Source organism: Symphalangus syndactylus, chromosome 15, assembly GCF_028878055.3.
Source record: "Symphalangus syndactylus isolate Jambi chromosome 15, NHGRI_mSymSyn1-v2.1_pri, whole genome shotgun sequence".
Taxonomy (NCBI): Eukaryota; Metazoa; Chordata; class Mammalia; order Primates; family Hylobatidae; genus Symphalangus; species Symphalangus syndactylus.
The window spans coordinates 83792924-83808036 of NC_072437.2; the positions used below are offsets into that span (position 1 = coordinate 83792924).

General features: G+C 37.0%; 1 protein-coding gene and 1 long non-coding RNA gene across 6 annotated transcripts in view; one reads left to right on the top strand and one right to left on the bottom strand.

Moving 5' to 3' along the window:
- Positions 1-196, bottom strand: part of CPB2 (carboxypeptidase B2) — a 53000-nt gene extending 52804 nt beyond the window's left edge. The window contains exon 1 of one of the 2 annotated variants that reach the window (XM_055244414.2): positions 97-196. In XM_055244414.2, coding sequence (XP_055100389.1) covers positions 97-170 — 74 coding nt within the window. In that variant the 5' untranslated portion in view covers positions 171-196. The remainder of the gene's footprint in view (positions 1-96) is intronic. The other variant, XM_055244415.2, reaches the window with a different exon arrangement.
- The window catches only part of LOC129463698 (uncharacterized), a 61784-nt gene extending 53024 nt beyond the window's left edge, over positions 1-8760 (top strand). For 3 of the 4 annotated variants that reach the window (XR_010116032.1, XR_010116031.1, XR_010116030.1), the window contains one exon: positions 16-1162. This is a non-coding gene — a long non-coding RNA (uncharacterized lncRNA). Of the gene's footprint in view, positions 1-15; positions 1163-8353 lie in introns of those variants that run through there. The other variant, XR_008651284.2, reaches the window with a different exon arrangement.
- Positions 8761-15113: the final 6353 nt, after the last annotated feature.

The window sequence follows — 15113 nt, forward strand, 5'->3', positions numbered from 1 at the left end:
CATTTTTCCCACCAGCTCAGTGCACTGACTTGACACGACATGAGGCAAACAAGCGAGGAGAGTGGCCCACCACAGTCTAAGATTCTATTGGGTTACCTCTGAAATGCGAAGACATGGTGCTCACAGAAGAGAACAATGGGTACAAGGACTGCAAGGCTGCAAAGCTTCATCCCAACAGCAATTTTCTGTACAATAAATTTCTCTGAAGAGAAAAACCCAGATCATTGATTGCATAACAGCCTTCTTTACACACTGGTTAAAATGTAATGGCATGTTCCCTCTTGTTCCTGTGGGTCAATCAACTTAGCTTCCATTTCCACTCCCAAAAAGAGAAATACTATTGGCTTAGTTAGGCTGTTGCTTGATAATTAAACACTCAAAAAGAGTATGATGAGAGTTGCTCTTAATTTAGACTATCTAGAAAATGTGTAACTCCATGGAGAAGATAGGGCCAAGAATAAAAGGATAGTAATACAGTAGCATCTTGTCTGGTTTGTTGCAGAACAATAGCTATAGAATATTGACTAATGGTTATATAGCCTATGTTGAGGGAGATCTACAGTGAAGTAGTATAAATGTTTTCCCTTGCCTCTGACTTTTTCAACATTTTAAATTTATGAAGACATAAAAAGTGAGTCCCTCAAATCTGGCTAATCCAATCCAATGCTGAAGTGCAGTTTGTCAGGATGATTACAGGATCTCTGTTCAAAAAGATGTTTCCTTGACCATATGGAATGATGGGCCCACCCCCGATAGGAATACTATTTCATGGAAGCTGGTTCAAACAGTAAAGACATCAGGTCACTTTGAATCTCATTTATTTAAAGGTCACCATAATAGCCATCAATTAAATCGAGGCCCATCCCCTATCATCTTGAAAGTAGCGTCGAATAACATTTTGTCTAGTATGAGGCCATATCCCACCCTCTGTAAGTGGGTGGAGCCCTCTTCCCCTACATTCCCATTGGTTAATGTACTTGAATGTTCTTGAAGTCAGAATTGGCAAATTTGCAAAATAAATCAGCCTGCCCACAATTAACTTCTGAGAAGAAAATGATTTTTTTTTCTTTTTCTCTTTTTTTTTTTTTTTTTTTGAGACGGAGTCTCACTCTGTAGCCCAAGCTGGAGTGCAGAGGCGCGATCTTGGCTCACTGCAACCTTCACCTCTGGGGCTCAAGTGATTCTCCTGCTTCAGCCTCCCAAGTAGCTGGGACTAGAGGTGTGCCCCATCACACCCAGTTAATTTTTTTTTGTATTTTTAGTAAAGACAGGGTTACACCATGTTGCCCTGGATGGTCTCAAACTCCTGAGCTCAGGAGATCCACCCGCCTCTGCCTTCCAAAGTGCTGGGATTACAGACGTGAGCCACCGTGACTGGCCAGAAGAAAATGATTGAGATTTCAAACTTTTCCTTTTGAGATTCAAAGTTATTGAATGATATTTAATGAATTAAGGTGACCTCCACTGTAACCACTTGTTGTATAAGAAAGAAGAAGAAATAAGAAAATACACGTGTGTCTGCTCATTTGTGGAGAAAGAAACATAAGAAGGATAGACTAGAAATCATTGAGACTGGTTATCCACAGGAGGTGAATGGAAACACAGTGGAAAAGACAGGGTAGAAGAGATGGGGAGGGACGCTTCTTTGGGTGAAGTTTTTTGAATAGTTCTGAACTTTAGAACTACTCTGAATTTTAGAACCATGTTGTTTTCACATATGTACTTAAAACAAGCAAACAAATACATTTTAAAAAAGAATACAAACAAAAACAAATGAACCTGTGTTTCAAATGAATAACATAATCACACTGAAGGAGAGAGAGAAAAACTAACCCAAGTAACTTCTACCTTATCTTTTTAACATAAAAGGTAACTTTAAAATAAACAGTCAAAATAGTTAAAATATGCTAATAAATTCTATCAATTTTTGTGCTACTTATTTTGTATCTGTGTTTCTTCTTTATTTTATGTCCTGTTTCCTCTCTGGGGAAACAGAAACACAGGATACAAAAGAAACAGAGTGCACAAAAAATAATAAATTTTAAATTACACTTCTTATTGCTGAAGCAATCTTTTAAAAGTTCCTAGAGCAAAAGTCTACAGGTGATAAAATCTTTTATGCTCTGTATCTTTAACGATAACTTTCTTTTGCCCTCACTTTCAAGTACTAGTTTAGCTGAATGTAATATTCAAGTGTGACGGATGCATCATTGTTGTTTGACATTTCCTGTTGCATGGTAGGAATCTGCTGCCCAGGTAATTGTTGTTCCCTTGCAATTTAGCTGTCCTTTCTCCTTGGTGACTTTTAAGGGGTTATCTTTATCCTTGGTGCTTCTTAGATCCATTACTCTGGTCTAGATGTGGATTTAGTTTTTATTATCTCGCTTAGTACACAGGATGTACTTTTGATCTGAGGATTTAGACATTTCTTCAGTCTTGGAAAATCATTTTATTATTTCTTCAGCTATTGTATCTCTGCTAGTGCCCTGTAGGGGCTCCTGTTGGAGCTTCTTGATCTATCTTTCATGTCTTGTAACTGTCCTTTCATGTTTTAAAAACTCATCATCTTTGTCTCTGTATGCTGTACTCTGGGTGAGTTTCTCAGCATTATCTTCAAATCCACTAATTCATTCTTTGAGTCTAATTTAGACTACACAGTCAGTTGAGGTGTTTAAATAATTACCTCGATGACTATATAAATCATTTACAGCTGGTTCTTTTGCATTTTACTGACTTTGTTTTTATACCAGTATTTTAAAATATCATTGAAGATTTCTTTCAATTTTTTAGTGGATATGATTCCTTTAGATCTCTCACTGAGAATCCTCAGAATACTTATTTTAAAGTCAGTGTTGCACTGCTTTATGAGGTTAATTATGTTTGGGTGAATTCATGTTCTGAGTATTGATTTTGTTAGCTGCCTTTATTGGTATTTGAATTCTTCTGTGATTTGGAACTCTGGTCTGCAGGCTCATTTTGAGTAGGAAGTCTTCCTTCAAGTAGGAAGTCTTTCATTTCTTTCTCTCTTCACCTATGCTCGCTTCTCTCTGCTTGGCACATGCCTCCAAGAAGTCCCTGTGCTTCCAGTCCAGAGCCCTGTCTTACCCTGGTTTTTGGAGTGTATTTCAAAGATGCAGTCACCAAACAGCAATGACTTGACTTAATTATTGGCTTAGTTACTCCTGGTGTAGTTACTTCTCTGTCTCATACTGACTAGCAGCTACTTATAAACTGGTCCTAGGTAAAAGTGAGCAGCATTTTTTTCCTTTGTATTAAGGTACATGCAGTGAAATGCACAGATCATAAGTGTACACTTAGATTTTATATATATATATATATATATATATATATATAGTGAAGTGTTTGTTCAGATCATTTGCCTCATTGTTAACTGGATAGTTCATCTTATTACTGATTTGTAGAAGTTATTCACATTTTCTAGACATCAGTCCTTTGTCAGATATATGCATTGTAAATATATCTTCCTTTGAGAAGTGCCTATCAAATTCTTGTGACCATTTTGGAAAATTTAGTTGTTTGTCATTTTATTATTAACTTGCGAGAGTTATTTATATATGCAGGATACAACTCCTTTGTCAGACATATACATTGTCAATATTTCCTGACACTTTGTGGCTCCCCCATTTTTTATTGATGTCTTTTGCAGAGCAAAAGTTTTTAATTTTGCTGAGTTCAATTTATCAATTTTTCTTTAGTGGTTAGTGCCTTCTGGGTCTTGTCTAAGGAGCTTTGTCTAACTCAAGATCATGCAGATATTCTTGAAGCTTTATAGTTTTGACTTTTACTTTTAGGCTTATGATCCATCTCAAATTAATTTTTGTGTATGTTGTGAGGGAGGGATTGACATTCTTTAATTTTCCATATAAATATTCAATTGTTTTAGCATTGTTTCCTGAAAACACTTTTCTTTCTCCCATGGGATTGCTTTGCCATCTTTGGAAAAAATCCATTGTCTCTGTACGTATGAGTCTACATCCATAAGTTTGCAGTATTTTTTTTCCTCACAACAATAATAAGTAAAGTGTGTCTGTTTTATTTCTTATCTCTTTTTTCTCCTTATGCTTCAATTTGGATATTTTCTATTGATCTGGCTTCAAGTTCACTTATTCTTTTTCCAGCAGTTCCAGTTTGCTGATAAGTCCATTGAAAGAAGTCTTTATTTCTGATACAGTTTTCATTTCTGACACTTCTATTTGAATTGTTTTTAGAGCTTACTTTTCACTGCTGCATTTCCCATTTGTTCATACATGTACGAACAAAGATTGTCTTTGAGCAATCTCTGCATCTGGTTCTTTTGACCATTTTCTCTTTTGAAGATGGGTCACTTTTTATGCTTTTTCATATACTTGTAATTTTTTACTGAATCACAGATGTTATGTATAAAAGGATAGGATAGACTAAAGTAACTAGCAGATAAGCCCAGAATAGGTCCCATATCTTTTTTCTCTCATGCCATCAGTGTGAAGGATTGAGCCAATCTAGGCTGCAGTTGAGCTGGGTCTAGGCTTTGCTGTTATTTTTGTTAAATTTTATTTGTTATATTATTATAGCAAGATCAAATTATTTCCTCTAGCCAGGATTGAGATCTGAGTGCCTGGAGGGTTTGTCTTAGTTCTCCTGCCCTGCCTGCACCCATCGTCAGGCCCAGTGCTCCTGCGCCATAGGAGGGGTCTCAGCTCTCCCGCTCTTCTCTTCCCCACCAGTAGCCACAGGCAGCTACTGCCTCCTATTCAGCGTAAGGCTGGGTTCATTGTGGGTTTTCTCTCTGTTTTCCTACCCTGACCTCAAACGTCAGCAGGCTCTGAGCTTCAAAGACGTCCTCTCTCTCCGATCTCTTGACTCTTCCCCAGTACAGATGACCACTGTCTTGTTCTCAGTCTGGGGCTCAGAGTCCTTTGAGATCTGTGATGGTTAATTGTATGCATCAATTTGACTGGGCCATGGGATGCCCAGGTATTGGTTAAGCATTATTTCTGAATGTGTCTGTGAGAGTGTTTCTAGATGAAATTAGCATTTGAATCAGTTGATTATAAAACAGGCCCAAAGAAGGTAGACTTCATCTAATCCACTGAAAGCCTGAATAGGAAAATGGACTGAGTAAGAAAGATTTCTTTCTCTCTGCCTGGCTGACTTTGAGCTGGGATATCAGTCTTATGCCTTCAGACTTATACTCAAACTGGAACTTAGACCATCTGCTTTTCTGGGTCTCCAACTTGTCACCTGCTGTTTCTGGGCATTCTCAGCTGCATAACCATGTGAGCCAACTACTTATAAAACATCTCTTTATATACATATATATATATACACACACACACACACACACACAAACACACATATATTTATACATACGTATATCTCCTATTGGTTCTCTTTCTCTGGATAACCTAGACTAATACAGAGTTGCTTCCAATTTTCCTGCTCTGCTCTCAGACTTTGGCATACCAGCATGTCTGTGCCTCAGACAGGACCTTTTCTGCTCTCCTGTCCCTCCCTCAATTTTGGTTCATTAGTTTCCTTTGCAGCATCAGCTCTCTGATGAGCTGCAAAAATTATGATTTTGGAGGTTGTCCAGCTTGTTCTAACTAAGGTAGGAAGAACATTTGTCTGCAACTTTCTGTATCCTAATGGAAGCAAAAGTCTGGCACAACTTTTATTGCTTTTGTTTTGTTTTTTGAGACGGAGTTTCGCTCTTGTTGCGCAGGCTGGAGTACAGTGGCGCAATCTCAGCTCACCACAACCTCCGCCTCCTGGGTTCAAGTGATTCTCCTGCCTCAGCCTCCCGAATAGCTGGGATTACAAGCATGTGCCACCATGCCTGCCTAATTTTGTATTTTTAGTACAGACAGTATTTCTCCTTGTTGGTCAGGCTGGTATTGAACTCCTGACCTCAGGTGAGTAATCCCAAATTGCTGGGATTACAGGATGAGCCACTGCGCCCAGCCTATTGCTCTTTGATTCCACAAGCTGGGAAGAATGTACTTGGTCCCTGACCCTGAGCAGTCAGCTTACCCGTAGCACCCTAGTATGTCTCCATGACATACAGTGGCCACCACTGCCTGTCTCATGCCATCAACACCTGCCACCACTCTGCATTTACGTTCCATTTCTTGTATCTGAGATTGTCTCTCATTTGCTGTCTTTGGGGTTTTGTCCTTTTATATCTTTTCCTCCAATTTTTTGTGATTGGGAGAGGTGTGGAAAGTCTCATTAAAGCATAATCTCTTTGAGTTATCTTGACGTGGAAATGTCCCTCCCTGCATTTGTCTATGGATCTCTTCATTAGAGTAAATAGGATATTTATTTTCTTCTCTATTTTTATTTGTATTCCTGTAGTTTGTTTTTCTCTGTGTCCATCTTCAATTGCTTTTACTTTTTAGTGCTTTACTTTGTATTTCTCTCTCTTTTCCTAGTTTATTTCTACCTTCACCTTTTTATATTAATCAATATAAAATAATATTAAATTTTAATATTTAACACATTAAATTAATCTTTTATATTAAGATATAATATAAAATCAATTTGTTCAATTATACTTTGGAGGAAATGAAATCGTTTTGGTGGTGAGTGGAAGAGGTGGGGCTAGCATTTGAGCTCCTTCTCCAAAATGTCCCTCCAGAGAACGAGACAAAGAGATTGCATTGGTGTAAATCTGACAAGATTTCCAATCCACTTCCCAAGTCATTCACCTGTCTAAGTGACCTTCATTACTCACCTTCATTTTGGGTCTGAGTTTTGCTCTCTCCTTGCTTTCGCTATCCTTTATCTGTCTCTCCTCTCTCTTGCTCTGCTCATTCTAGTGGTTGTTTCTTGGCCCCAAGCCTCACCTCTGGTGCTTCACTTTCCAAAGAGAAAGACTAGACACAATACATAAGACAAGAATATGTACAAGGAAAAAAATATGAACCCTTCCAGTAAAAGTCTAACTCTCAAATAACTTTTTACTCCACTCTATGCTTTTTATGACTTATACACCTAAAATAAAATGATCCACAGAAGTTAAAAATAGAAGATATGTAGAAGGAGATATCAATGAAACAGAAACAAATGCTGGGGTAAAGAAATAAAAAGAAATGAGCTATCAAGCGAGAGAAAGACCTGGAGGAAACTTAAATGCACGTGGCTAAGTGAAAGAAGCCCATCTGAAAAGGCTACGTATAATATGATTTTAATTATATGATATTCTCAAAAAGGTATTCAGGTGGGAGGGAGGGAGGAATCAGTAGGTGGAGCACAGAGGATTTTTAAAGCAGTGAAACTACACTGTATGACATAGTAATAATGAACACATGTCATTATACATTTGTCAAAACCCAAAGAATGTACAACACAAGAGAGAACCCTGGCCAGGCATGGTGGTGTGTGCCTGTAGTCTCAGATACTTGGGAGACTGAGATGGGAGGATCTCTGGAGTCCGGGAGTTGGAGACCAGCCTGGGCAATATAGGGAGGCCCCATCTTAAAAAGAAACCAAAAAAAAAAAAAAAAACAGTGAACCCTAGTCAAACTATGGACTTTGGTTAATCATAATGTATCAATATTGGTTTAGCAAGAATTATAAATGTATCACACTAATATAAGATGTGAATAATAGGAGAAACTGTGTGTGTTGGGGGCTGGGTGAGTGTAGGGGAGTGAGGGAACATGTGGGAATTCTATCTTCCAATCAATTTTTCTGTAACTCTAAAGCTGCTGTAGAAAAAGTAGTCTATTAATGAAACAACACAAACAAAAACATGGCACTATTAAAATCAGACAAAGCAAAATTAAGTTATGCAATGCAAAAAGTGTGACAAAGATTAATTGGAATTGACAACAGATTTAATTAATACACAACAGTCATTAAACTTTATGAGTTGAAAAATACCTCAGCACTGTAAGACAGAGTGAAAAAAAAGAAAAAAAGAAAAAGAAATACCATTATAATATAAAGCAAAACATGATAGAAATATCAAGAAGAAATAAATAAAAACATAGGAGAAGACGGTAGCACACTCCCATTTGTCTAGGATGGCTTAGATAGACAAAATGAGACATTGGGAATATATAGCCCATGTCTCAATGGGAAACAGATGCCTCTTTCTGCATAAAAATTTGAACTTCACTTATCTTCCTTACTCCGTTCCTCTAATAACTTGATAAAGGTAAAATGTCTACTATGTCTCTAGGCAACATTACTTTTGGTAGAAATAACTCCTATTGGATAAATTGCATCTGGACTCAGGATAACCATAAGTGATTGGGACAATCATTTGGAACATCATATCCGATTGGGACTTCATAGCTTTCAGTTCCCCTGAGTGTGCTGACTCCTGTAACTCCATATGCCTCCATAGGGACCCTGAAAGCTGTGTCTATGAAGTTATTACAAGATATTGGCTACTGTGGTGCACGGAGCTTCTAGACCAGGGTGATTCTTACACCTGCCTGATGTGGATCTTGTTGCTTCACACCTGAAACATCATTTGGGAAGCCTGGGAAGCAGTGTGGCTGCTGCATGGCTGCTGCATGTCTGCTCCAATGACTACTCCCATGGGAGAGGAGCTCCCAACAGTACCTTCCATCAAGCTTTGATTTCTACCTTACATACCTCTGAATAAACTGTTGCCAATGAGGCTGATGGAAGTCTTGTGAGTTTGAATGCCAGGTTGAACCTAAGAGGATTCCCTGGTGAGCATTGCAAGATGGTATACTCAATGTTATTAATTTGTGGGGAGTTTAATAAAAGTATTGTTTATATTGATGTGGGAATATAAATATTTGTGGGGAGTTTAATAAAAGTATTGTTTATATTGATGTGGGAAATTACAAGGTATGGTGCAGTGTCCCAAGAATAGTAACATGGGGCACTGTAAGATAGGGAAAGGAAAAGAATCAGTGACCAGAACCTGGTGACAGAGCCACAGGGGAGGGCTACCTGGCTGGAGCTGTGACTTACCATTGAAGGACTCAGGCAGTTCTTTTTTTTCTTTAGACAGGGTCTTGCTCCTTCATGTGGGCTGTCATGCAGTGGTGTGATCATGACTCACTGCACCCTCAGCACACACCACCATACCGGGCTAATTTCTGTATTTTTATAGATAGGTTCTCACCAGGTTGCCCAGTCTGATCTGAAAATCCTGGGCTTAAGCAATCTTCCTGCCATGGCCTCCCAAAGTGCTGGGATTATAGGCATAAGCCACTGTACCCAGCCCTCAGGCAGTTTTTATTAATTCTGCAGGAAGGGAGCTGGGAGAATAAAAATCCTGACCTCATTTTCTTTCCTTCCTTTGTTCTCTTGCTTGAGCTTCCCATGGATGAACTCAAAGAATTCAGAAATTGAGTGATATAAATAACAAGGTTAAATTAATAGACATGTATTGAACTTAGTTTTTAGAGTATGTATAATCTTCCCAATTTTCTGTGAAATTATTGCAAAATTAGATCATAAACTATAAGGCTACAATTTAAAAATATAATAAATTCCTAACTGTAAAAATTTTCTAGGTTAAATTATTTGATCACAAAGCAGGCAAGAGATGATTGGTGGAACAAACTAAAATACTAGCTCCATGAATGAAAAGACCTACATGGATATGAGACTAATTAAGAAGGAGTTAGCAGTGATGGGACTTTGTGATTGACTGGGTATAGACAATGAGGAATATAGTGAAGGAAAGATGGTTTCCTGATTTCTGGCATGGGCAGCTGAGTAGATGGTTACACTATAAACTAAGAAAGGAGAGAAGGATAGGAAGAGATGGGCCTGGAAGAGTATGGAGTTTGAGATGAGAAGAGAAAATGGAAACTCCGAGGAGCAAGAAAATTAAGGCCCAAGTGAAGAAAGATGAGCTTGCAAGGAAGACTGGGTGATGACAAGTGGTGTAAGAGAGAATCTGGGTGCTCTGTTTTGCTGGAATGAGAAAGACGGACATACAGATGCATATAAAGGCATATAGAGGCAGATATATTTATACTCGAGGAAGTCTGGACATTGAGTAAGTTAGTGCTGATAACTTCTAGTTTCTTAGTTAAGAAAGAGATGAGGTTATCTATACGGAGTAAGGAGGAACGTGGTGGTGCTGTTGCTACTATGGTGTAATACGTCACTACTATTACTATTAATTATGGTGTAATACCTAAAACGTAGTGGCTTGAAATAACAGTAATTATCTTTTATCGCTCACAGTTTCTCTGGGTCAGAAATTTGAGGATAAGGTGGTGAATGATTCTGGCTTAAGGTCTCCCATATTTTTGTGATCAGTGGCTGGCCAGAGCCAGAGCCAGAACAGCAGAGGGCTTAGAGAATCTAGGGATTGGTCAGATGTCGCTTTCATTTTATCTGGCTTTGAGACCTCTCCATGTGAGCTAATTTAGGCTTCCTCATAGCGTGGTAACCTCAAGGTATGTGAACCGTGTAGGGGTTGACGCTTCCAAGAACAAGTATTCTAGCAGGCAAGGTTCATCTTTTATGCTCTAGGCATGGAAATTACATAGCATCACTTTCCCTAAAATGAGAAAGGATATAGCATGTTTGGACGCTACGAACCAGTATCACCTAATTGACATTAATAGACCATCCTATCCAGCAATGGCAGAATACATAAGTTTTTCAAGTGTAGATGGAACATTCACCCAGGCAGATCATATTCTGGGCCATGTACAAAAAAACTGAGAAATTTAAAAGGATTAAAATTACAGAAAGCATGCTCTCTGACCACAATGGAATTAAGCTAGAAATAGAAAACAAAAAATTATATAGAAAATCCCCAAATATTTGGAAATTTTTTATTTTTAATTTTTTAAAATTGTATTTTTTAACCAATGAAAAATAATTGTATTATCTGTGGAGTACATAGTGTTGTTTGAATACATATAATGTATAGTGATCAGTTCATGGTAATTAGCATATCAGTCATTCCAGACATTTATCATGTTTTGTATAGGGAAACTTCAATATTATCTTCTAGCTATTTGAAAGTACATAATATATTATGGTTAATTACAGTTTTTCTATCGTGGTATAGAAATTAGATAATATATTCTTTTAAAGTCCATGGAACATAATGAAAAATAATTAGAAAAATCAAAACATACTTTGAACTGATTGAAAATTAAAACACAACATATCAAAATTTGTGAGATGCAGCTAAACCAATGCCTATTGAAAAATGTATGGGATTAGATACCTAAAAAGTAGATGTTAAACCAACGTCCTAAGCTTCTGTCTCAAGAAACTTAAAAAAAAAGCAAGCAAAGTAAATCCAAAACAAGTAAGAGAACAATAAAGATAAGATTAGAAATCAATATAGTAGAAAAAAGGGAATTATAGATACAACCAATGAAACAAAAAAACTGGTTATTTGAAAATAGCAATAATATTGATATAGGCCTCTGATCAGACTCATTAAGAACAAAAGAAATAATATATACACTACCAACATCAGGAATGAATTTGTAGGAACATTCCTACAAATCCTACAGACACTAAAATACAATAAGAAAATATTATAAACAATTTATGCTTATAAATTTGATTACCTAGGTGAAAAGTACAAATTCTTTGAATGATTCAAACTGTCAAAGGTCACTCAAGATGAAATAGATAACCTGAATAGCCCTGTATCTATTAGAGTAATTGAATTCATAGTTTAAGATCTCCTTTCAAATAAATTCCAGACTAGATGGCTTCTCTGGTGAATTTTACCAGACATTTAAGAAAGAAACAATGTGGCCGGGCCCAGTGGCTCACATCGGCAATCCAAGCATTTTGGGAGGCCGAGGCAGATGGATCGCCTGAGGTCAGGAGTTCGAGACCAGCCTGGCCAAAATGATGAAACCCCATCTCTACTAAAAATACAAAAATTAGCTGGGCGTGGTGGTGGGCTCCTGTAATCCCAGCTACTCAGGAAGCTGAGGCAGGAGAATTGCTTGAACCCAGGAGGTGGAGGTTGCAGTGAGCTCAGATCATGCCACTGCACTCCAGCGTGGGTGACAGAATAAGACCGTCAAAAAAGAGAGAGAGAGAGAGGGAGAGAGAGAGAGAGAAAGGAAGGAAGAAAGGAAGGAATGAAGGAAGGAAGGAAGGAAGGAAGGAAGGAAGGAAGGAAGGAAGGAAGGAAATTCCACACAAAATCTTCTCAAAAAAATGAAAGAAGAGGAAATATTTCTCAACTCATTTCATGAGGTCTACATTACCCTGGCATGACACCAAAGCTTGATAAAGACATTTAAATAAGAAAACTATAAACTAATGTCCCTCATATATATAGATGCAAAAATGCTTAACAACATTTTAACAAATTTAATTTAGTAATATAGCAAAAGAATAATACATTATGGTCAAGTAAGATTTTTCACAAGAATGCAATGTTTGTTTAATATTCAAAAACCAATTAATGCAATTCACCATGTTAGCAGATTAAATTTAAAAGCCCATCTGAATTAAAAGCATTTAACAAAATTCAATATTCATTTACAATAAAACCCCTCAGCAATTCAGAAATAGTAGGGAAATTCCTCAATCAGAAAGGAAGCATCCATGAAAAGCTTACAGCCATCACCAAACTTAATGGTGAGAGGCTAAATGCTTTTTCTCAAAGGTCACTAACAAAGCAAATGTGCCCACTCTCACTACTTCTATTCAACATTAAATTGAAGATCTTAGCCAGTGCACAATGACAAGAAAAAAAAAGGCACCTAGACTGGAAAGAAATAAGTAAACCTGTCTTTTAATCACAAATGACAGTATAATTTATATGGAAAATCTCAAGGAATATCCCAAAAAAGTTACTAGGATCGAACTAATGAGTTTAGCAAATTTGCAGGAGACAAGATCAGTATGCAAAAATCAGTTGATTGGTTGTATTGTCATATAATAACAATAATCAATTGAAAATAAAGATTAAAATGCCATCAAAAGTGTGAACTTTTTAGGGGAAATGTTTTTAAAAGTACAAGAGAAAAACTGGCTGAGAGAAATTAAGATCTAAGTAAAAGAAGAAATACGCCATTTTCATGGATCAGAAGACAATTTTGTTAGGATGACAGTTCTCCCCATATTGATCTATAGACTCAACATAATCCTAGTCAAAATTCAAGTGAGAATTTTTATAGAAATTTGAAAACTTATTCTAAATTTTTCTTGGGAAACTATCCTCCGTGTGTCTCTTGTACTGCTTGCTACACATCTTACTTAGAAGGCTAAGAAACCAGGCCCCGATCATTTCTTATCATGTTTGTTTCTTACAGTTGTGTTTGCAGAGAGCAACTTTGAGGTATGAGATAATGTTTCACTCTGGGACAAAGAACAGGCTTTCTTACAGCTTGATATAAAAGAGATGAATTCCCCAAGTCCAGTGTACCTCTTCTGCAATGCAAGCAATTGCATGTACAGGCATCCATCTGGGCCCATGTCACATCAGCCCATGGGTCTTGGGGATGGGGAGCAAGGGAAACTGATGTGGATGATAATGCTCATAATGCTTACCATGCCATGGGTAACAGAGTTCTTTGCCATAGACCTAGGATTCTTGAGGGTTTTTTTTTTTTTTTCCAGCATCCATGAAACAGTAGTAATAGGCTAACTTGTTAGCTTCCAAGCAGAGTAAAATCAAATTCCTGACACAACAGTTAATTCAAAGTTCCTAAAGTAGCTAAATATATTTTTTTAAGTTGAGGCACTTGAATATTCTGGTTATGAAGCTATAATAATTAAGACAATATGGCATTGGCATGAGAATGGAGTCCAGAAATAGCAATCAATGGAACAGAATAGAGAGTCTGGAAATAGACCCACACAAATAAAATTAACTGATTTTCAACAATGTTATCAAGATAATTCAATGGGGGAAAGGATACTTTTAGCAAATGGTGCTGAAAACATATGATATCCATGTGCAAAAGAAATCATCTGGAGCCATACTTTAAACCTTATAAATAATTCAAGATGGATCTCAGACCTAATGGTAAGAGCTAAACAATAAAATTTCTAGAAGAAAACAGAAAATTTTTGTGACCTTGAGTTAGGCAAAGAATTTTTAGGTAGGACACAAAAAGCACAAATCACAGGTGAAAAATTGAAAAATTGGAATTTACCATTAAAAGCATCTTGTTCTTTAAAAGACACTGTTAAGAAAATAAGCATATGAGCCATGGGATGGGAGAAAATAATTACAAAACACGTATCAGATAAGGGACTTTTATCTAAAATATGTAAAGAACACCTATAAATTAAGAATAAGAAGACAACCCAATATAAAGTATGCAGAAGATTATACAGATACTTTGCCAAATATACAAATGGCCAGTAAGCACATGTTCAACATCATTAGCTATTAGGGAAAATGCAAATTAAAACTACAATTTGCTACTACACATTCCTGGAATAACTAAAATGAGAAAGTCTGAGAATACGAAGTGATGGTGAGAATGTGGAGCAACTCGAATGCCCATATATTGCTTGTGGGGTTGCAAAACGGTACAACCACTTTGAAAAACAGTCTGGCAATTTCTCATGAAGTTAAATATGTACTTACCATATATCCCAGTAATTCTATTTCTGGATATTTGCCTAATAAAAAAACATTTGTCTACAGAAAGACCTGCGTGTCATAGCAGCTGAATGCTCAATAAGCTGAATGTTTATGGCAACTTTATTCATAACAATAAAAAAAACTTGAAACAATCCAGATGACCATCAATTGGGGAGTGGATAAACAAACTGTGGTGCATTCATACGATGACATGCTACTCAAGAGTGAAAAGGACAAGACCACGGATACAAGCAACAAGGTGGAAAAACCTCAAAAGCATGATGCCAATAAAACTAGCTAGTGCTAAAAGATTTATATTGTATGGCTCCATCTATATGGCACCCTACAAAAGGCAAAACTACAGAGACAGAAAATAGGTTGGTTTTTGCCAGAGAGTAGAGCTGGTGAAAGAGGATTAACCTTTGAAAAGGTACAGCAGAATTGTTTTGGAGTGGTGGAAGTATTCTATATTTTGATTGTGGTGGTAGGTACACAACTGTATCCTGGTAAAATTCCTCAGATTTAACACTTAAAAGTTGAATTTTATTGTATGTAAAAATAGAGAATGGAAGAACAAAAGAAC